Source organism: Anabrus simplex, chromosome 11 (genome assembly GCF_040414725.1).
Source record: "Anabrus simplex isolate iqAnaSimp1 chromosome 11, ASM4041472v1, whole genome shotgun sequence".
NCBI lineage: Eukaryota > Metazoa > Arthropoda > Insecta > Orthoptera > Tettigoniidae > Anabrus > Anabrus simplex.
Genome location: NC_090275.1, coordinates 37,743,005 through 37,767,358, shown reverse-complemented (window position 1 = coordinate 37,767,358; position 24,354 = coordinate 37,743,005). Strand labels below are relative to the sequence as shown.

The window sequence follows — 24,354 nt, the reverse complement described above, 5'->3', positions numbered from 1 at the left end:
TTCCCCGGTAAGGCCTACTCATTTCTGGTGCAGGCAGAGTGAATTCCAGAGGAATGTGACTCTCCACATGTTGAAGTGTCATCTCTGAATTTCTTGGCTTCCTTACGGAGAACGAAATCCACTTCCTTTGCCATTCCTAACCTACCACCTCAGCTAGACCTACCAAAGAACATACAATGCATTTCATAAAATGTTATTATACTGTATTATTTTTAAATCTCCATTTTGGACGTTTAAGGACCCGGTTGACAATCTTTGCAGTATTTTTAGCCTTCTCTGCCTTCACTTCCTACCAGTATCTTTTCATTCTTTCTCCTACTCTTCTGTATAGGATCTCCCTTTTCTCACTAGTGTTTCCCCATTTTCCTGGAAACTGCGGAACTTTATGATGTAAACTTTCGGAACTCCCATCTTTGTCAAGTCCAACCTCACTTCTCAAAACCATTTTGTCTCAGTCTTCCTCTTCCTCAAGAATTCAAAGATTCTCTTTGTTAGTCTGTTACTGTGCATCCTCAAGAAGGGTCCATAGAACTGTAACGTTCTCTTCTTCATTTCAACCACTCCTTCTCTTTGTTAGATTTGAGCCTCCTCATTCCATTTTTTACATTTAGGCCTAGAATATTTCTTTCCTGGAGCGTCAGACATGGGGTCAGGGGGATACAACTTGGGAGGAGGACCAGGATCTCACCCAGGCGGCCTCACCTGCTATGCTGAACAGGGGCCTAGTGGGGTGATGGGAAGATTGGGATAGAGAAGGAAGAGAGAAGGAAGTGGCCATGGCCTTAACTTAGGTATCAGCCCGGCATTTGACTGGAGGAGAAGTGGGAAACCATGAAAAACCACTTCGAGGAAGGCTGAGGAGGGAATCAAACCCCCTCTACTCAGTTCACCTCCCGAGGCTAGTGGACGCCGTTCCAGCCCTCATACTACTTTTCAAATTTCGTGCCAGAGCCGGGAATCGAACCCGGGCCTACGGGAATGGCAGCTGATCACGCTAACCACTACACCACAGATGCAGACACATTATTATTATTTGTCCATACCTTGTCCCGTTTCTCTACGGGGTCGAGTATGAGGTGAGGTGAGATGAATCTGTCGTGGCGGGTTTTATATGACCGGGTGCCCTTCCTGACGTCAACCTCATCAGAGGAGTTAATGAAATGAAATGAATTGTGTGATATATGACAGTAGGAAGGGAGAGGGTGAAACCCTGTGCCGGCACATAGCCTACTCCTGTTGAATAGCATCAAGGGGTCTGCTCAGTCTTAACTTCCCCATCCGACGGACGAATCACCATCAAGAGCTTCATATGCCCTCACTTCATATGAGCATTGCGGAGAGGTTTGGAACTTAATCCAGGCTCTTGGCACGCAATCTAGTGATTAGAAATTGTATACCACCACCTTCCATACCCTGCCGGCCAACATTCTGATAGTGTAATTGTTTCGACCAACGGGACTCAAACCGGCTAACCACGGGGTCAAACCGTTTAGACTTCAACGCCTTAACGCTCTTGCCACCCGGCGAGCTATTATTATTATTATTATTATTATTACTATTATTATTATTATTATTATTATTATTATTATTATTATTATTATTATTATTATTATTATTATTATTACATAATTTGACTTTTTCGGCATAGATTATTTCATGTAAATAGATAATCAGCACGGACCCAGAATTACGGTCAGAAGTAGGCTTAAATGGCTAAATTTACTGCCATTGTAAACCAGGGTAAGAATATTTCTCTTTTGTTATGCAATGCATTGTTTGCAGTTTATGTTGCCAGGATTGTCATTTCAAATTTGAAATAACGTAGAAATTACGGTAATAATTGAGAATGGCAATAATGAATGAGATTGTTTACCGGCTCCCGCCATATCAGGTTTCTTCTTCGAGCTACAGGGTCCCGCCGTCCCCCACTACTTGCTTGTTCATTGTTCCTGACCGGCAAAGTAAGTCTCTACTCTCTGTTCTTCAGTGCTAAATCATAGGTGTAGTTTCTATGATGCACGGCATGAAACGCAGAAGTAACCCACCAGCTAACGTCAAGAAAGTGAAAAAAGAGGAGAATGAAGGGGAAACATTCTCCGAAACAGAAGCTGCACGGGTAAGTTGCAGGAGGCTTTGATTAAATGTGCACTGGTTTTTTTTTTTTTTAAATTGCGAAAAATATTTTCAGCAAATATTTCAGTATTGGATGGTTAATCAGCTGTCTTTTAAAACTTCTTTTCTACCTGTTCCATTTAAAATGTTTACAACCTACTGGTTATTATAATAGTGCCATAATAGATGTTGCTTGTCACATCAATTAGGGACAGGGTTCATTTTTAACGTACGAGGAGTAATATTCTTACTGATGAGTGCTACATATACCTTGAAAACCAAGAAATAAATATGTGCTATTCTTCATAGTACTTTAGCCACATTAACTTCTACTTTTAAAAAATGAAAGTTGATCTATGTAATGAATTTCTTAGAAATTGTAAGTTAATAATTTTATTTCCAGAAGTTTCACTCTTCGTTACCGTGAGGGCTGTACCTAATTGATTCCTCTATTAGAAGATAGGCGTAGTATCATAGAATACAAGTTAGAGTGTTCTCATTGTGCGATTTTAGAAATAATTGGGAAGGGGAAAAGTTTGCAACGCTTTTTTCAAAGTGATTACAGTGTATTTCATTTTTATCAATTTTTGAATTTTATTTGTGACTAAATCTTGTTACATTGTGACCAATTGTTGCGTGAACCATTGTAGGACCAGGTTAACTAATATAGCGTACTATGTCAGGGCGGGATTGGATGAAGTAATTATCTCCTTAATTTTTGTTAAACAAATCGGCACCTGTTCGGTCGGATTTACTCAATTACAATTAAAATGACTTTTTCAACGAATAAACAGTAAATTTAAAATAATACTTTACAGAACGCCAGTCTAAAAAGAGAAATCGCTGACACTTTTTTTTTTCGTATGATACGAACGTTTGCAAGGAAAAATATATTACTTAATACGTGTCTCTTCTTAGTATAGAGGCATTAAGGGAAACTAGATACGATATGTGCTTAATTTTAAGAACATCCGCAGCAGTAATATTGTAGGATACCGTACGTTTGATCTCTTTGGAAGTAGTGGAGAGGTAGGAAAGCGCCGGTGAAGTTGCTGGTTCTACTGGAGTAGGAATGAAAATGTTATCTTCCACACTTCATTTTCCCCCGTTTCCGCTTTCATGCGATGCATTACTAGAAGGTAACGATTACAATTTTATTCCAAGAAGTAAATTACGAGTAAACGTTACGTTTTATTTGTTAAGGCGTGATGCCTATAACAGGTCTGACACCGTGGATAGCCAGCCGGTTCGAATCGCGTTGGTCGAAAAAATGTTCATCATCAGAACGTTGGCTGGCAGAGTAGGGGAGGTGGTGGTATGCAATTTCTAATCTCTAGATTCGGTGCTAAAAGCCTGGATTAATCTCCAAACCTCTTCACAGTGTTCATAAGGAGTGGGTGCATATGCTGTTGGTGTTTCGTCCGTCAAATGGAGACGTAAAGCCTCGACAGGAGTAGGCTACGTGCCGGCATCGTATTTCACCCTCTCCCTTCCTATCATAATCACGTCATTTATCTCTGATGAGGTTGACGTCATGAAGGGCATCCGCTCGTACAAACTCGCCCTTCATACCCGAGCTCCTAGTGAAACGGAACAAGGGTTGGACCTACATTACATTTTGCAAAAAGTAACTATTCCATGTAAAACTTACCATAAAAAATGTTTGTTACAAGTAATTCGAATACCGTAGCCTTCTTTTATTCAATTACTTCCCAAGTCTGAATGCAAAAACAAACATTTCCACACGATTCGAAGGCGGCTGGTTTAAACGATAGCGTACATTGAACCACAGCGCTGCAGGGACAAATAATTTTGTCTTTACATTTTCTTGTTAATCCGTTCCTTTATCGAATTAAAAAAAAAAGAAAACTGTATGCAGCTAAGTCAAGGCAAGTAGGCCTACTGCAGTCTCGAAAGCCCGTTCGCTCTACCGCAGTCCAAGTCGCTGGGTTTAGCCGGCGCGAAAAAGATCAGCAGAGAAATTCAAGTCGCTTGGGTGATGGATGCACGCTTTCTCTTGGGGAGGCACGGTGGTAGTTGCTGGGCCCGCTCGAGATTCACAGCGTCTTACAGCGGCCGAACAGCTAGCTTGGGTGCATGTTAGTTAACACTCGAGAACACATTATCGTTGCTCGAGAAGTGTTCAGCGCCACACATCACAGGCTATAGCCACTTGCAGTCCGGCATCGCGGTGTAGGTTCGATTCCCGACCGAGTTAGGGGTTTTTAATAGTAAATTATTAATATTCCTGGCCTGGGGACTGCATGTTTGTGTCGTCCTTAACGTTCCTTTCCTCACATTCAACACTATACACTTCCGCAATTACAATTACACGCAGGTTCATAAGATATGGCGCAAGTAGTGGCGAAATATCTTTAGAGGTCGACGCCACGAACAAATAGCATTAAAAATGAACACTTGCACATAGTCTTTTAATAAAAAAATAGCCGTTTTATGAAATCAATTGTAATGAAAGTATTTTATTTTTGAATTTCGGCATGCATGAAAATTTAGGGCACGTGTAGAATGTTTTTCGAAGCACGCGGAAAAATATTTAGGTTGCCCAGCCTGATCACAAAACCAAGGACGAAGTACCCGGTAGCCTACCGGTAAGCTCAGTAAGGGAGTTAAACTGCAAAAACTTCGGCGACGGTAAAAGTCTGCTAAATTTTGCTCATTCAATATACGTCAAAAAAAAAACAACTATATTTCTGTTAAAACCATGACTGTATACTACTACGAAGCGTTAGCGGATGAAACTGTATGTACATTGTTTAAATTCGGCAACAGGTCAAGTTATGATGTTGCCGTCTGTACCGTGAATAGGGTGAATACCACTTTGAAATATGTACGAGTATATGGTTGAAAATATTATTATTCAAGTGAGTTATAATTTCGTTCCTTCATAGCTAAATTGCCTTATTCATTTATGTATTGTGTGATCCGTTTCTTTATGATATTTCCACTGAGTTATCGAGTGAGTTTATAAAATAGTAATGGCCGTAATGTTGGCTTTAGAGAGACTGGTGGGGCTGCGATTTCTCTTTATTAACATTTTTGCAGCTGGGGTAAGCAATGTGTTCACTGCACGCCACTGGCTTTAAAGTAGAAGAGAAGAAGCGTAATTCGCACTCCTGAGTCCTGACCGTCCTAGACGTGAATTTCTCTATGTAGTTTCCTGCTGTACCGTATCTACGGGCCTACGGGTAAATGATAATTTAGTGCGTGGAACAGTTAAATTTCAGTATCGAGTACTCCGTGGAATATTGAAGTTTAGGAGATAAATATAAGTTGCTGAAGAGATTTATTTATCTTCAAATAGAATTGAAAATGAAAACCTACAACCTGTTTTCCAGTCTTTGACCGGGTCAGGGATGAGATGAATGAAGCATATATAGGCTATTGGTACGATGGGGTCGCCACTCCCAAAGTGATTTATGAATGACTGATAAATGCTATGAAATGATAATGGAGAGTGTTGCAGGAATGAAAGATGACAGGGAAAACCGGAGTACCCGGAGAAAAACCTGTCCCGCCTCCGCTTTGTCCAGCACAAATCTCACATGGAGTGATCGGGATTTGAACCACGGTATCCAGGGGTGAGAGGCCGACGCGCTGCCGTCTGAACCACGGAGGCAATTAAAATATAATTGTTTGATGTTAATTTATTAAAGGAACGGTGGTTTTCAGCCTGCGTTTGACAGATGAAGTTGGCGGTTCTCATTAAATATAGCATAGATCAAAGAGGATGGTATAGACTAGACATCTCATCTCTCCAAGTGGGGTCGAGCTCTCAGTTGTACAAAAATGTGTACGGACGGCAGCAATCATACTCGTAAACAAAACTCTGAACTGTGTGAATTACATGGATGTATAGTTGACGGCACCACTGTTTTTAATTTCACCGTAAGCTAATTTTATTGATATAGATTCGAACAAAATAAAGAAAATCTGTTTGCATTGGACTTAAGTGGATAATTCCGGGTGGTTGGTACCATTGTATTTTCTTGGCACCGTACGTGATGTGTTGATCGAATATCCGACCAAACACGTGCGTGTTCATGTCACATTTAACTGAAGAATAATTAAACGATTAGTAAAGTACCTTCGTCTACCAATTCATTAATAAATACTGTTAAGTTCACGAAAGCTTTGCATTTGAAATGAAGTGATGTTGAATTTGATTTTGGTAAGTTGAGAAATGGCACCGATTACATCTGCTTTTGCCGTGTATCAGAGGAAACGTCTTCAGAGGCTTAAGAAGCGGACGGTAATTATGCTTTCAGTATATAAGAGATAAAGAATAGAATAATATAGTTTTTAAGAAATGACTTTTTTTTTCGTTGTATGTTCATTGTAAGCATGGTCGTATGTCGAACCTAACCTCTCAAAGTGTAACTTAACCTTTCTAAGTTGAACGTCTGACGTTCATAAATTCCGCACTTCATAACAGTTGCTAATTATCACCGTCCCACATTTTCACGATTCACTCCATCCCTTTTTAAACACAAATGACAATTTACATTAGGAGGCTGTAGGCTATTTAATTTTGATAGGCCTAAGGATTGATGGCGCTTATGAGTTTTCATATCATATATGAAATTTTCATACCATTGATTTTTAGAAAATCATAATGCTGTAGTTTCATTACAAGAAGTTAATGCCACCTCGGCATATTAACCCTTTCTGAAGCTGGAACATAAGCTGAAGGGAATGTTGTCAATTTTCAAAGCAATTAAAGTGCAGCGTACTGTAACTTTAATAGTAACTTGTGTCCTGTAACAACTTCATTTGTCACAGTCATTAAATATGGACCGGATTGATTACTGACTAATTTTCAGGATTGAATACCATTGTTGCCAAGCCCACCCACAATGACTTTTCTTCAGTTCTTTGTAAAAATTCTCCTTATCAATTTCCACTCTCTTTTATATATTTGCTTTACCAGTTTGTATAGAAAATCACTATGCTTAACTTAATTTTCTCCAGCACAGGTCTTTTATTTCCCTTTGATTAGGCCTATATTAAAATAAAACATTTCATCTTATTGCATGACTTCATTTCTTATCTTCTCTCCTATGGTCTGTCATCTCATAAAATGAATGTAACCGGGCGAGTTGGCCGTGTGGTCAGAGGCTTGCTTGGGTTCGAATCCCACTGTCGGCAGCCCTGAAGATGGTTTTCCATGGTTTCCCATTTTCACACCGGGCGAATGCTGGGGCTGTACCTTAATTAAGGCCACGGCCGCTTCTTTCCAACTCCTAGTTCCTATCCCATCGTTGCCATAAGACCTATGTGTGTCATCTGGACACATTTTATGAATGACTACAGAAACGTAAGATATTCTGCGCCCCAGGGGCTCTGAACTTTGGAGCGTGGGTTGGCAACCACGGGGCCCTTAGCTGAGTCCTGGCATTGCTTCCACTTACTTGTGCCAGGCTCCTCACTTTCATCTATCCTATTCGACCTCTCTTGGTCAACTCTTGTTCTTTTTTGACCCCGACGCTATTAGGTTTGCGAGGGCTAGGGAGTCTTTCATTTTCACGCCCTTCATGGCCCTTGTCTTCCTTTGACCGATATCTTCATTTTTCGAAGTGTCGGGTCGCTTCCAATTTTCTCTCTGATTAGTGTTATATAGAGGATGGTTGCCCAGTTGTACTTCCTCTTAAAACAATAATCACCACCACCACCACTAAGATATTCTGCCTACTAAAATTCAAGAAACACTGCAAAAGCAGGACACCAACTATAGGAAATCAATATCACCCAAAAAACGATTCGTCATCACTTTGAGATTAGTAAAAGACCATGGTATTCTTTTGTTTTTATTACATACTTTAATTTTCATTTAAAGAAAAAATGTGCGCAAGTCCAGTTAAAAGTAAACAAAAGCTACGTAAAAGGTACGTCGAGTACAAAAACAAGTTCAGGATTCTACCTGGATAGAAACTGGGAAAAACAGCCCAGTTCGTTTGCTAGGATAGATGCTTAGTGACTTCCCAGGGAGTCGAGCCAAGCCGAGCGCTCGGTGTGGCCACTTCCATTTGTTCTTGGGATTTCGTTTGCTTGGATGAATCATCCTAGCGACTATCCACCTTCTAGATGCTAAGCTAGCCACCTCTGGTGTGGACGTAGCCTAACTGCACAGCCAGCTCGCTTGGTGTAAGTTCGATCCCAGCTCAGCCCAATGGTATAGTCCCTGCCATGTAAGCTTATACACTAAGGGTACAAGTACAGTCTTACTCTTTCTCCCCTGTTAATACTGAAGGTAGTGGTTTATAGATATTTTCTAACTGTTGGGTTCGATTCAGTGTTGCTAACCATACAGTTTAGAGATCCTACTTGCCGATATGAGATCTTACAGTTAATGTTAATTTTGCAGGTTGGCACTATGCAGTCATAATTTTTTCATGACTTGCGAGTTTATACGATACTGCCACCGCCATATTACAATCTGTGACAATAAAGTTCGGTGAATAGTCATGTACTATCAACATAGATGAACAATGCATGACAGTGACCTTACTGTCCTTCGAAGTAGTCTCCTCCCGTAACTATGCACTGCTGAGATCGGCGATACATGTCCTGGAAACTTTGCAAGAAGGCTTCCTTTGGTATAGTGTTCAAAAGCCTCGTCACGTTTCATTGGATGTCAGGAATATCGTCAAATCTCTTTCCTTTCAAAGAGAGTTTGAGTCTTGGGAATAGGAAGAAGTCTGGAAGATTGAGATCTGGCAGGTCTGGGGGATGTTCAAGTTGCACCACCCTCCTTTTTTTTTTGCCATGAACTATTTCACGATATTGGCTGTGTGTGGGCGAGCATTGTCATGGACAAAAAACCATGAACCTTGTTGTGTGGACTGGGGTCGTACCATGCGTAGACGTTTCATGAAATGGGTCAAAATGTCAGTGTACCGTGCAGCATTCAACGTCGTTCCCTCAGGTAGAAATTCCTTGTGGATAATGCCTTGACTATCGAAAAAGGTGATGAGCATCGTTTTGATGCGAAACTTTTCAGCTCTGACTTTTTCTGACGAGGGGATCCTGGAGAACGACATTCCATGCTTTAAAAGAAATAAGTTTCATAATGATAGATCTGTATTGAACTGTGATTACAATAGAGTAAAATAATATATTATTATTGGTCCACCTTTTCAATACAAACTGAAAATTACATAGGGACTAGTTTCGACCTAGTAATAGGTCATCATCAGCCTGAAGTAAATTAAAGCGTAAATATCGAAGAAAACATAAACAATGTAAACACAAGTACAGTCTTTTTAAAGGTACATACCATGTGGGAAGTTGAGTAGAGATATATTAAAAATAATAACTCTTCCAATTGACGAAGCACTGAGCGGAAGTTATGTAAAGTTCGGTGCGCCGTATATTATAAAAGACCACTGTGCACTAAATGATGTAATAAAGAAGAATAGTAGGTTGAATGCTGGCTTCTTCTTAGCTGTTGTACATTCGAAGAAGATTACGTTGTATTTTATAAGGTATTGATAGACGTCAAAATACATGGATGTTGGCAAGGCTCTTCAGATTTTTGGAACAAGGCAATTGTTGCGCGTGGAGGCTTAGGAAACCAGAGAAGTGCTATATTATGTTAAAAAATAGAGATTCTTAAAAAAGTCCCGTGCGTCGTATAAATTGTGGAAATGGAAATCGAAAAAACTTTGTTCTTAAGCGATAATGTTGTTCATTCAGAGATCAATTGAAAATAAAGAATCGTAACATTGTCTTCTCAAGATGTTACTAGATGTTCTCAAGATGATACTAGGAGAAAGCTCTTCTGCTTCTGGAATCTTGAAGGACGATGGATGTTTCACGAGGTGGAATAATATATATGGAGTTAAATAAAGGTGGATATAAATTCGCAGTTCAATGCGGACCATAAATTTGATTCTGAATAAAAGACAGTAAGTTTTATTTTTATTTTTTATAAATATGTCAAAAGGAAAATTTAAGCGTGATGTGATGAGCTGAAGAGAGAAACGGAGGTAGGAAAGGATCAAAGGAAATTTTGAGGAGGTGAGGGAAGAAAAATGAAGGTAAGAGAAGAATATACTTTTTTTTTTTTTTTTTAAGGTGGGGCTGAGGGATGTGGGAAAATTTTTCCTTTGATCCTTACCTACCTCCGTTTCTCTCTTCAGCTAAATATATTAAAAAAAAAAAATTCTCGTACCTTTATTTTCCTTCCTTCACCTCCTCAAAAATTTCCTTTGATCCTTACCTACCTCCGTTTCTCTCTTCAGCTAAAAAAAAAAAAACAACAAAAAACAACTTACTGTCTTTTATTCAGAATCAAATTTATGGTCCGCATTGAACTGCGAATTTATATCCACCTTTATTTAACTCCATATATATTATTCCACCTCGTGAAACATCCATCGTCCTTCAAGATTCCAGAAGCAGAAGAGCTTTCTCCTAGTATCATCTTGAGAACATCTAGTAACATCTTGAGAAGACAATGTTACGATTCTTTATTTTCAATTGATCTCTGAATGAACAACATTATCGCTTAAGAACAAAGTTTTTTCGATTTCCATTTCCACAATTTATACGACGCACGGGACTTTTTTAAGAATCTCTATTTTTTAACATAATATAGCACTTCTCTGGTTTCCTAAGCCTCCACGCGCAACAATTGCCTTGTTCCAAAAATCTGAAGAGCCTTGCCAACATCCATGTATTTTGACGTCTATCAATACCTTATAAAATACAACGTAATCTTCTTCGAATGTACAACAGCTAAGAAGAAGCCAGCATTCAACCTACTATTCTTCTTTATTACATCATTTAGTGCACAGTGGTCTTTTATAATATACGGCGCACCGAACTTTACATAACTTCCGCTCAGTGCTTCGTCAATTGGAAGAGTTATTATTTTTAATATATCTCTACTCAACTTCCCACATGGTATGTACCTTTAAAAAGACTGTACTTGTGTTACATTGTTTATGTTTTCTTCGATATTTACGCTTTAATTTACTTCAGGCTGATGATGACCTATTACTAGGTCGAAACTAGTCCCTATGTAATTTTCATTTTGTATTGAAAAGGTGGACCAATAATAATATATTATTTTACTCTATTGTAATTCCATGCTTTGCCGCTTCATTTCAGGGTCGTACCTGAGACACCAGGTTTCATCCTCAGTGACAATACAGTTCAAGAAATTTTGTGTCGCATCCGCTGTTTCGACAAAATCCTGTGAAGCTTCTAAACGTGCCTGCTTCTGATCGTCCGTCAAGTGATGTGACACAAGACGAAAACACATTTTCCTCTTCCCTACCTTCTGGGTAATGATTTGTCGCACGAATTCAGGGTTAATCTGCAGTTCATCTGCTATCATGCGCACAGTTAATGGCTGATCGTTTGTAATTAATGTCCTCACCTTTTCAAGGTTTTTGTCATTGACGGCGATCGCCGGTTTTCCGCTATGGGGTTGTCAGAAACACTTTTCCGGCCTCCTCGAAAATGGGCGAACCACTCGTACACTTCAAGGACAGTGCTTGATCTTCATAAACACGTACCAGCATCGCATGCGTTTCTTTCGGTGTCTTGCCAAATTTAAAACAAAACTGTACATTGATCTTTTGGTCGTTCATGTTCCAGTTCGCAGTTCAGAACCAACCCACTAAACACGCAATGTGTCAAACAGGTTGTACACGGCACACACACAATGCCAAATTAGATGAAACAGAAACTGGAGCTAACATTGGTGGGATACATGTAAATAACCTTAGATATGCTGATGACACCACCCTGTTGGCAGAAAGTGAAGAACAACTTAGGTGTCTACTAATGAAGGTGAAAGAAGAAAGTGCAAAAGCTGGACTAAGGTTGAATATCAAGAAAACAAAGATCATGGCAACTAAACATATCACCTCCTGGCATATAAATAGTGAAACAATGGAGGTTGTTCCTAGTTTCATCTACTTGGGCTCCAAAATAACTGCTGACGGCGATTGCAGCCATGAAGTTAATAGACACTTGCTCCTTGGGAGGAAGGCAATGGACGACCTTGATAACATTTTCAAGAGTAGAGACGTAACTTTAAGAACGAAGATTCATATAGTGAAGGCTATGGTCTTCCCAATAGCAATGTACGGAAGCGAAACCTGGACAGTAAGAAAGGCTGAGCGTCGAAGAATAGACGCATTTGAACTATGGTGTTGGAGAAAACTCCTTAGAGTTCCGTGGACTGCGAAGAGATCTAATACGTCCATATTACAGGAAATCAACCCAGGCTGTTCACTGGAAGGTCACATACTCAGACAAAAACTGAAGTACTTCGGTCATATTATGAGAAAACATGATTCACTGGAAAAGACCTTAATGCTGGGGAAGACTGATGGTAACAGGAGAAGAGGGCGACAACGGATGAGGTGGATTGATGGCATCAAGGAAGCCACGGCTCTCAATTTAGAAAGACTTCGGAAAATAGTATATGACAGGAAGAAATGGCGCACTTTGTTCTATGGGGTCACGGAGAGTCGAAAGCGACTAAACGATTAACAACAACAACAACATTACCATCCTGGGAGAACACACAACCTAAATACTTGAAATTATCTACCTGTTCTAGCTTTGTATCAGCAATCTGACATTCAATTCTGTTGAATTTCTTACCTACTGACATCACTTTAGTCTTCAAAAGGCTAATTTTCATACCATACTCATTGCACCTATTTTCAAGTTCCAAGATATTAGACTGCAGGCTTTCGGCACAATCTGCCATTAAGACCAAGTCGTCAGTATAGGCCAGACTGCTTACTACATTTCCACCTAACTGAATCCCTCCCTGCCATTTTATACCTTTCAGCAGATGATCCATGTAAACTGCAAACAGCAAAGGTGAAAGATTACATCCTTGTCTAACCCCTGTAAGTATCCTGAACCAAGAACTCATTCTACCATCAATTCTCACTGAAGCCCAATCGTGAACATAAATACCTTTGATTTTAATAATCTACCTTTAATTCCATAGTCCCCCAGTATGGCAAACATTTTTTCGCTCGGTACCCTGTCATATGCTTTCTCTAGATCTACAAAACATAAACACAACTGCCTCTTCCTCTCGTTGCATTTTTCAATTACCTGCCGCATACTGAAAATCTGATCCTGACAGCCCCTCTGTGGTCTGAAACCACACTGGTTTTCATCCAACTTCCTCTCAACTACTGATCGCACCCTCCCTTCCAAGATGCCAGTGAATACTTTGCCTGGTATACTAATCAATGAGATACATCAATAGTTGTTGCAATCCTTCCTGTTCCCTTGCTTATAGATTGGTGCAATTACTGCTTTTATTCAATCTGAAGGTACCTTACCAACACTCCATGCTAATCTTACTATTCTATGAAGCCATTTCATCCCTGCCTTCCCACTATACTTCACCTTTCAGGTCGAATTTCATCTATTCCTGCTGCTTTATGACAATGGAGTTTATTTATCATCCTTTCCACTTCTTCAAGTGTAATTTCACCAACATCATTTTCCTCCTCATGAGCTTGGCTGTTCGCAACACGATGAGGAAGATTTTCTTTTATGTTGAGAAGATCTTCAAAATATTCCCTCCACCTCTCCAATGATTCCCTGGGATCTATTATGAGTTCACCTGAATTACTCAGAACACTGTTCATTTCCTTTTTTCCTCCCTTCCTAAGATTCTTTATTATTGTCCAGAAAAGTTTGCCTGCTGCTTGACCTAGCCTTTCTAGGTTATTACCAAAATCTTCCCATGACCTCTTTTTGGATTCAACAACTATTTGTTTCGCTCTGTTTCATCTACGTACAATTCCCTGTCTGCCTCGGCCCTTGTTTGGAGCCATTTCTGATAAGCCTTTTTTTTACGTTTACATTTACATCATTCCACCAAGATGTTCGCCTTTTCCCATCTTTACACACGGTTGTTCCTAAGCAGCCCCTTGCTATTTCTACTACAGCATCTCTGTATGTCACCCATTCTCTTTCTATATCCTGAACCTGCTTACTGTCTACTGTTCGAAACTTCTCACTAAGATCAAAGCTTCCCGAAAATGATTTCTGGAAAAAACAAACATCTTAAAACCCATTCAACAAGGCCAGTGCTTTGAGCATAAATCTAGTTCAGAAATGTATGAAGAGACCTAAAGCAGAGTCATGTGTTCTAAAGCTCAGATGCATGGTAGTATTTCAGTATAGACATACAAAGTAATTAATAAGAAAAATTATGTAGTTCTGTAGTATGTGTTAAATATTCTCAATCAGCTATGTATCTTAACATGACGAGATATGCAGAAAAACCACTCCTGATTTTTGACTTTTGAAAGTCTGAGAATCATTTCAATGATATTTATAAGTTGGTATTTACAGAAGGCAAACACTGAAGAATACGGTTATTGTAATGCGTATATCAAAATAAAGGCAGAAACATATAACATTAAATTGAGTGTGGGTGAGAGAGAGTATTTCCTTAATTCCTCACTGAGCTTGAAAACTGACTTAATTATGATTGTCTTGATTGATCATTTGCTTGGGTAAGGGAACCTCCATTTTTTATATATATTTATGCTGGGGTGAGTTTTTTGATGGCCGGGCTGAGTGGCTCAGATGGTTGAGGCCCTGGCCTTCTGACACCAACTTGGCAGGTTCGATCCTGGCTCAGTCCGGTGGTATTTGAAGGTGCTCAAATACATCAGCCTCGTGTCGGTAGATTTACTGGCACGTAAAAGAACTCCTCCGGGACAAAATTCCGTCACCTCGGTGTCTCCGAAAACCGTAAAAGAGTAGTTAGTGGGACGTAAAGCCAATAACATTATTATTATTATTATTATTATTATTATTATTATTATTATTATTATTATTATTATTATTATTATTATTATTAGTTTTTTGATGTTTATGTCTCGTGATTTCAATATGTAACTAGTTAAGTTGGCAGCAGAGATGAGCCGTTAAAAAAAAAAAGGGAGAATAGGGCGTCGATATTTGCTTTTTAGTGTACAGCTTTAGTGCCGAGTGCTATATTTGAAGATGCCTCATGTTTATAAACTGTGCTTGTCAGCAATGGGATGGAATGCAACGGCCCAGCTGCCACCCTAAACTGCCCATGTAGCATAACCCCAGCACTTCAGAGAACTTTCCTTACACTGTGCATTTTATCACATGATTGTTTTAACATTGTACTTCTTACATGTGATCTATCCTTTTTTTTTTTTTTTTTATTTATTCCAGAGGAAGGGGAAGCCACAGGTGAAGAACATTTCAAAGAGGCCAGTTCCGAGCACCAGCAACACCGAGGATTGGGACACAGATCAGGATACCATTATTATTCAGAATAACAATAGTCAGGAAGGGACATCTAATAATTTCAAGAAGGATTCTACAGAAATTGCAGGTGGTAGTAAGTATAAGAAAGATGCAAACCATCAAGACGTGGATTGGGGTTCTGACCATCCAACAGAAATCTTTGAAAAGTCTGCGAATGAAGAGTTCAGAGCGCCTATCAACACTGCCAAGCGTAAGGTTAAGGCAGTGGCAACATCTAGTGGACTTCAATCTCAGCGAAGGCAGGAGACACAGCCTTCACTACTCAGGAAAATGAGGGCAGAAGCCGAGGCTAAAAAGAGACGGAGGAGTGACAGGACTAGTATGCCTTATGAAGAAAGCGAAAGTGGTAGTGACAATGCCGAGCAGGAAGTAGAGAGTGAGGACGACGAAGAGAATAAAATTGCTGACCCTTCAAAAGATCCCAACATACCAGACAGCATTAAAGAAGGTGAAGAACTGTTCGCCTGGATGATAAGTCCTATTACCCAGAACTCATTTTTCGAGTAAGTGGCAATATACTTTAATACGCATTATAAGAGAATTTGAATTTGTTTTACTTGGCTTTTTTTCTTCTTAGTGCTTAGAAGTCCATAAATTAATAGAATTGCAAAAATGGGCACCATAACAAAGGCATCTCAAACTCAATATCCTAATGAGGCAAAATATGGTACCGCATTTACCCAAATATAAGATGACCTAAAAATTATCTTGATTTTCATGAAAAGATACTTTACGATTCATAAAAGTCCCATTCGTAAGTGTTATGAAACGAAACACTCGGGCATCACCTAATATTAACGTTGGAAACAAATACTAATAAAACACTGCCAATCTAATATAAGCAATTTTATTATAATGAAAAATAATCTTAATTATGTTTTTTGGTAGGAAATCAGTATGTGCAGCATAAGTTTAATAGCATCATACAGGATTTGAAATGTTACAAATCTTTTGTGGAATACCTTGTAGAAGAGGGATGTGTTCATTGCAACAGCTAGGGACCAACCCGCCGTCCCCCAGAAGTACATTTCCTTTACAAACTAATATAATTTATCATAAGCCATTCTTCATTACTCAAGCGTGCTGTAGTATTTCCATTGGCTGAGGTACAATCAGATAGGACGTCATTCCCCACAGTGAAGTGAATAGCATTTCCCGCACATAATAAAAATACAACTAAACGCAATCTGTATCGAAACAATGTACAGTACAGACCAATAACTTTGTCACTAGCAGGCATGATAAATTACATCAGTTTTTTGAATGCTTGCTCTCACCGTACGTAATGCTGGAGGCCTAAAGCCATTTCGCGGCCCTAACCTGGAGGCTTTGCTTGATTCCAGTCCAATGATTTTGTCAATAACCTAACCAATTCTGACCAATTGTTTTGTCACTAGCTGGACCTAACCAATCTAGACCAATCGTTTTGTCACTAGCTACTACTTATTTCCTCACTTTTATTTATTTATGTATAAATTACTAGTTAAATTAACTTATAATTTCGTCACTTATTATTATGTATTTTGCTGGCATATTATTGCTGTTCATGAGCCTCCGTGGCTCAGGCAACAGCGTGCTGGCCTCTCACTGCTGGATACCGTGGTTCAAATCCCGGTCACTCCATGTGAGATTTGTGCTGGACAAAGCGGAGGCGGGATAAGTTTTTCACTGGGTACTCCGGTTTTCCCTGTCATCTTTCATTCCAGCAACACTCTCCACTATCATTTTATTTCATCTGTGAGTCATTAATCATTGCCCCAGAGGAGTGCGACTGGCCTCGGCAGCCGGCTTCATTCATGTCCTTGCCGCAAGTTGGGGGCTTCGTTCATACCATCCCTGACCCGGTCATTGACTGGAAAACAGGTTGTAGGTTTTCATTTTCAATATTGCTGTTAATCCTGTGTAAACACTAGAAGAAAAATTCCTCTCAGCCCTAGTCCACAAGTACTGTATTGCAAATGCAGGGTTTTTCACTTATCTTTTTTGAAGTTTTCACTTTATTCTGTTAATTAACCATGTATGTATGTATGCAGCTTAAAACTTACAGATATGACATTTTTAGCGAAAAAACCAAACAAACCCTGGTTTATATGACTCGCCTGTAATGACTGGTAATAGGCAGTCCCTTCAGAGCCGTTATAACCGGTTTTGACTGTAATTAAAGGACAATTACACATATATACATATCTGGTGAGATGTTCCTTGCAGTCTTAATCCATTGCTGCAATGTTGCCATAGATGGTTTCTTCAGCATGCCTGAAGAAGTAAGGGGACAGTTACCATCAAGCAAGAATTCCTTGAGAGGTCAAAGGTTTATCCTTAAATGGTTTATTCACAACAACATTAACAGGTTATATGGGGTTGTATACTTTGTTAGTGGCTGGCCTGCGAGCGGATATGTTTCCTCCGTTTTATCAATATGTTAGTCCTAATATTTTATGTCACAAAGTATTTTAATATACATTTTAACTAAGTAAAAGTAGCTTATCTTTCTTTATTCTTTTTTATGGTACTAGAGGAGCATTTGCAGAAACATAACGGGAGGTTTGTTCCGCTCTGATTCAAAAAGTCCGGTCCTGCAACAATCGAGCAAACGTCCTCTACCCTGACGGCACATACATGGCTAAAATTTTAATATGTATACAATGATGAACATATCAAAGCAACCTATAAGGGTTGTCAAAATGTCAAAATGGACGTTAAGATGGTAGATTCCTAGTGGCAGCAACAATACAAGCAGTGACTAGGTTCATTTTATCAGTGGTTGATTCAGCTAATGAATCCATCCAGATTGATGATACACGCTGTAAGAGTGTAAGGATAGGAGGAATGAGTGGACAATTCAAGAGTGTTTTTAAAATATGTTCCATGTCTTACGTGTTGGGTTACAACAGGCATTATTATACAAAAAGCAGCAAAATGTACATATTGTGACTAGTGTTGAGGTTATACAGGAAAATGCTTAATGTTAATGTGATGAGATGTTGTATCTTGAGACTTGGGTAAGGTAGATTTTGATGTAAATACGCTGACAAAGGGAGTTAAGGCTCCTGAAACGTATACGTGTAAATTATTCAAATACTAATAATATATTGACAGGGCGGACCAAACAATCACCCAATCACCCGTTGTACATTATTGTTATTACTAGTGAATACGGACCAATTAAGGACCGATATGGTCAAGTTTGTCGACTTTTATTCCCATCAACAGCACTAACACAATAAACTGCCGAATTTCATAAAAGTTGGTTTCTTTCCAAAACTGTGCCCTTGTATGTGGAGATTTATTTACAAGCCTTTCAATGCACTTTTTAGCATACGAAAATGTTTTGGACACTATCAAATTTACACCATCCTTCAGAATCGGTTCAAAACAATCACACTCACCTCTGGTAATAATACAGCCCTTACACCAGGATTTCCCGTGAATGGAATTATATTAGGTCGCACACTATCCCCAGGCTTACACTTTTTTCACGTGAATGTACGTTCAACATCACCTTAGCTTCTGATGTAATATCTTCTTTACTTTCACTAGAAATACTAAGAAAGTCATCCATCATCCAAAGAATCAATAGAATCACTATCACTACTATCAGAAATACTAATGTCACTTAGAGATTCATCTTCGATGTAGTTCCTTATTTTGTTTTCAGACAAACATCTCTTCCATTTTGCGCTTGCCATTTCTTTTTACCTTGTCAGCTGGCCAGAGATTGTGTGTATAAAGTAGAGAAGATAAGGCATATTTTAAGCAAGAGACTTCATGAATACAGCTGGAAACACTCTTGCCCTCTGTTGAGAATGCTGGAGAACATTTTTCAAGGAAATTACAGTACCCGAGAAATGATTGGGCGATCGCGAAATGAACACTGCAGCTAAACGAGAATTTCTCGGGCAGTGATGTTATGGGCAAGCGTTCACCACCCAAGAATTTCTTGGGCGTGCCACTGAAGGGGTTAAATTGAATCTGTACATACTGTAGACCTCGTTCCAGGAGTAGACCTGGTTGTCCGTTCCACACTTCTTTCAGCCACTCCACCATAAGTTCAGTGGTTACCCAGCCTTTATCTTTACTTCTGAATATAATGCCATGTGGAAGCTTCTCCTTTGATAGTTTCTTCCTCTTCAATATTACATATGCTGGAAGCTTTCTTCCATCAGCCAGTACTGCCAACATCACTGTTATTCAAAGGTTTTCACTGCAGCTGGTTTTAATTAACACTGATTTCAAACATATTGGATCCACCGTAGTGTTGTAAGGTGTATCAAAGTACACTGTTGTTTTGCCTGCAATCGTGATTAGAGACAGGAAATAATTGTGCTGCTGCATACAAAGACGAATTACATGCCGCTTATATTCTACGAGCTTCTCCCTAAACATGTTCGGCAGCCTCTGTGCCATTGTGGTTCTTTTATGAAGTGCTGGGTCATGTCTCTGCATGAACCTTACAGTCCATCCTACACTCGTAAATTGCTGCCATGGTATCCGGCATAACGATGTTTCTTCGAAGGCATTCATTTTTAGAGTTTCATGCAAAATAGGATGAGCATTCTTTAGTTTCTCATGCACATATTCCAGGACTACTTCTTCCAGGTCTTTAAAACGGCCGTCCTTTGGTCCACGAAATGCCTTCAGTGTAGAATGGGCGTCTTTTAATTTTTCCTTTGATTACCTCAGCATCAAACGTAAACTTCTGTAACGTTGTAAGTTCGTGTTGCATGGCTGTTGTTTGTTTTCACAAATCTCGCCGCTGTAACTTTCAAGTTTGTATCGTAACTGCGATGCGGGACTGCAGTAGCTCTCCTCTCAATGTGATCACCCATGTCATTACCTTTTTGAAAAAACATGAATACTAAGGGAAGTTTGAGAAACACGGTCTGGCTCCATGGCTGAATGGTTAGCGTGCTGGCCTTTGGTCACAGGGGTCCCGGGCTCGATTCCTAGCAGGGTCGGGAATTTTAACCATAATTGGTTAATTTTGCTGGCACGGGGGCTGGGTGTATATGTTGTCCTGATCATTTCATTCTCATCACGACACGCAGTCGCCTACGGGCGTCAAATCAAAAGACCATCTGGTGAGCTGAACTTGTCCTCGGACACTCTCAGCACTGAAAGCCATACGCCATTTCATTTCATTTTGAGAAGCACGCATATGCACACACTGCTTTCAGTGTTGTCGAGACAGAGGACTTTAGCAAATTGGACCATGATTGTTTTTTGACACCCGAATCTGAAACTTAACCAAAGATATTAACCTCACTTACCTGTAAAGGAGAAGTAAGGTATTGATCCTGATATCGATGTTCTAATGAAAGAGGCTCACCAACAGTACCCGGGAAACTGGAACTGTAAAATGATGATGATGATGATGATGGATGTTCTACTGACAGGCATGTTGCCCGATGCTAAGGTTACGGCCAATTATGTTTATGTATGCGCAACAAGTAGATTTAGTAAGTCAACTGTACATTTCTCAGAGTAAATTAAAATATTCTTATTAGGAATGGATTTAGACGGGCTTTTCTTTCTTATAGTTTAGTGTGGAGTGAGAAGCTACCACTCTAGGGAGTGTTTGACGACAGATGGAGCTAGCCGCAACATTTAAATGATGTAATCTCTGGTTTGGATGATATTAGTAAAATTTAAGAGATGCTAATGTTGATAAATTGATTATATTTGTAGGTAATTGATAAGGCAAAGGCATTTTAATAGAATAGTGGAGTTCATTGCTCATTTTTGACATATTTTATTTATGACACATATTATACATTAAGAGATGGTTTGTTAAGAATAAGATTGGTGTTTAATAATAAGTAGATGGCTCCAAGAGATATTTGGTAGTGTGAAAATAGAAAACCCCTGAGGAAGAGGACAATAAGGTCCTCAGAAACATCTACGGATGTTAAGTGATAATTAGGGCCCGGATTCATTTGCACTAAAAACTCAAAAAATATGCATGCGCATATGCACTGAAAATGTTGAAAGTGTGCACTGGAAATAAAATAAAATACGTTTACCGAACATATTATTTAATTTTAACTCAGTGTTAAATTATAAACATATTTCATTCCCTGCAAAATGATGCATGGCAGTAGGTTATCAACAGTTTTTCAATGTTTTGAGGGGGCAATGATCTTCTGTTGTTGGACACAATTAATTTATACACTGAAAATGATTGTTCTACTTCGACGGACGTAACTGGGAAATACTTATACACTGGCACTGATCGCTCCAAACATTCTTCTGGCAAAGAGTGCCTGATTCCATTTACGTGGTTACTCATGGATTGAATCTTCTTGAGCCCTGCGTTTGAGTCCTATACTGCACTGAGTTTCCTTTTAACTTTTTCTCTAGTTGCACCAGGAATACCATTTAAAGAACTAATAGTGTTTTGAATCAACTGAAAGGATTCGTGTAGGGGTGAACCGTGAGTTTCTAGTCCCATCGTCTTGGAAAGTGACGAATACTGCAGATGGATGAAACTGATATCTTTATATACAGTTTCAGATTCAAATGCGCACTTTGCTTCATGAACACACGCAAAATGACTTATCATCAGTACTTTCAACCACGTCTTTCGCCGGACTGAGTGGCTCAGATGGTTCAGGTGCTGGCCTTCTGACCCCAAATTGGCAGGTTTGATCTTGGCTGAGTCCGGTGGTATTTGAAAGTGCTCAAATACGTCAGTCTCGTGTCATAGATTTAATGGCACTTAAAAGATCTCCTGCGAGAATAAATTCCGGCACCTCAGCGTCTTCGAAAACTGTAAAAGTAGTTAGTGGGATGTAAAGTAAATAACATTATAAACTACATCTTTCACTTGACCAAAGTTCTCCTGTAGAACGATACTGCAGATAACCTAGTTCCTCATCTTGTGAGAACAGCTTCCAGCGGAAGAGAAACCTGAGGCAGATGAGTTTTGTGCAACTGTTCACGAGCCGGTATCTTTTAGAAACAGTTTTTTTCTCCACTTGAAATTACTTTGTCGACAGATGGAAGGAGGATACATGTCTCTTTTGCAATACGATACAATCCACGGGCCAAACATGTGATATGGATGAGATTTGCGAAAAATACTCGTAGAGACTGACCAGCTTTCAACATACACAAAGCTGCATCTGTGACGTAAAGCGCACTTTGTGTAACAATAACTCACCAGGCGAGTTGGCCGTGTGGTTAGGAACGCGCAGCTGTGAACTTGCATCTGGGAGATAGTGGGTTCGAACCTCACTGTCGGCAGCCCTGAAAATGGTTTTCCGTGGTTTCCCATTTTCACAGCAGGTAAATGCTGGGGCCATACCTTAATTAAGGCCATGGCCGCTTCCTTCCCATTCCTAGGCCTTTCCTGTCCCATCATCGCCATAAGACCTGTCTGTTTCGGTGTGACGTAAAAGAAATAAAAAAAATAAAATAAAAACAGCAGTGACTCCGATTCACTAGGCCACAGAAGTCGTAGGAAATAGCTAACAAATCTTGCAACTGTAGCGCGGTTGTTATTTTCTAGCTCTTTGCACGAAAGTACATGAGGTTTACCAGGTTCTTCTGGACATAATTTACTCACTATGGAGTTTGCATTGTATCGGCCACACGAATGAGTTGTTTAATTTACTGATATCCAGACACCATATCAAATCCATGACAGAAGCATGCAGTTAAAGTTAATAGCTATTCGCTGCGTAAGGGTAGATTAATCTAGTATCTTCGATTAGCACAATATTTTCAAGAAACGAGCGTAGATGTGGATTATTCAATTTATGCACCGGAATGTTGATGCATATAAAAGCTTTAAAAATATCAGCCGAAAATGTACTAACTTCAGGCCGTGTTTTCACGTCGGTTAGACATAGCTGTATTCTTACTCTGTTCTTTTGATCTGAGATGTGAAGTTGTTTCTGAATGCTGTACAATCTGAATTTTGTAAATCGCATTTTACACTTTTTTCGCACACTTGACAGTACAGTAGATCACCGTCACTTGTATAGTCACAATTGCCTGTTATCTACTGTTTGATTAAAGAAGACTTCGAGTTCATATCGTTAGGCATTTTTACAGTTTAATCTGGTAAAACACTGCAATAGATCGTAATAAACGAAGAGAAAGTTAACAGATGAACGCACTTGTTTAAGCAAATCTTGGGAGGATACTGTAAGCAGAAAGGAATCTTAGAAAGAAGGAAACTGGTGTGAAAAGTGTCATTATCTGTCTACCTGCTTGAATTCCGACACGTAAAGCACTTTCCTTGATCAGGGAAGACTTCTCCTGTTGCCAAGGAATGTACAGCTTATAAAGTTGATTAGATTTTTCATTTCCTACAGAAATATTAGATAATCGATCACCCATAAGAGAAAAATATATCCGTATATGCATGAACGTTCAAAATATGCATTAATGTTAAAAATATTCACTTGCATATGTGCGATATGCATTTTAAAAAATCTGGGCCCTAGTGATAATAAATAATTAATTAAATAACTAAGTATTGACGAGGCTGAATTCAAATTTATTGAAGTACGAGTCATTTGTTTCTCAAAGTCATTTTTTTTTTCTACCGAGCTCAATAGCTGGAGTCGCTTAAGTGCGGCCAGTGCCCAGTATTCGGGAGATAGTGGGTTCGAACTCCACTGTAGGCAGCCCTGAAGATGTTTTTCCATGGTTTCCCACTTTCACACCAGGCAAATGCTGGGGCTGTACCTTAAGTAAGGCCACGGCCGCTTCCCTCCCACTCCTAGCTCTTTCCTGTCCCATCGTCGCCATAAGACCTATCTGTGTCAGTGCGACGTAAAGCAACTTGTTGCAAGGTCTTTTGAAACAAAAAAGCTATCCAGAACCAACATGACTTGATATTAATACCATCTGGTGAGTAAGAATAAACCTAAGTTTGAATTTGGCGACCATCTCTCAGAGAGATTACCA

General features: G+C 39.4%; 1 protein-coding gene across 1 annotated transcript in view; it reads left to right on the top strand.

Moving 5' to 3' along the window:
* The first annotated feature begins 6,110 nt into the window (after nucleotides 1-6,110).
* NO66 (Bifunctional lysine-specific demethylase and histidyl-hydroxylase NO66) overlaps nucleotides 6,111-24,354 on the top strand; it is a 77,431-nt gene continuing 59,187 nt past the window's right edge. Inside the window, exons 1-2 of the mRNA XM_067155743.2 lie at nucleotides 6,111-6,382; nucleotides 15,340-15,938. Of these exons, the coding sequence (XP_067011844.2) occupies nucleotides 6,314-6,382; nucleotides 15,340-15,938 (668 nt within the window). The 5' untranslated portion in view covers nucleotides 6,111-6,313. The remainder of the gene's footprint in view (nucleotides 6,383-15,339; nucleotides 15,939-24,354) is intronic.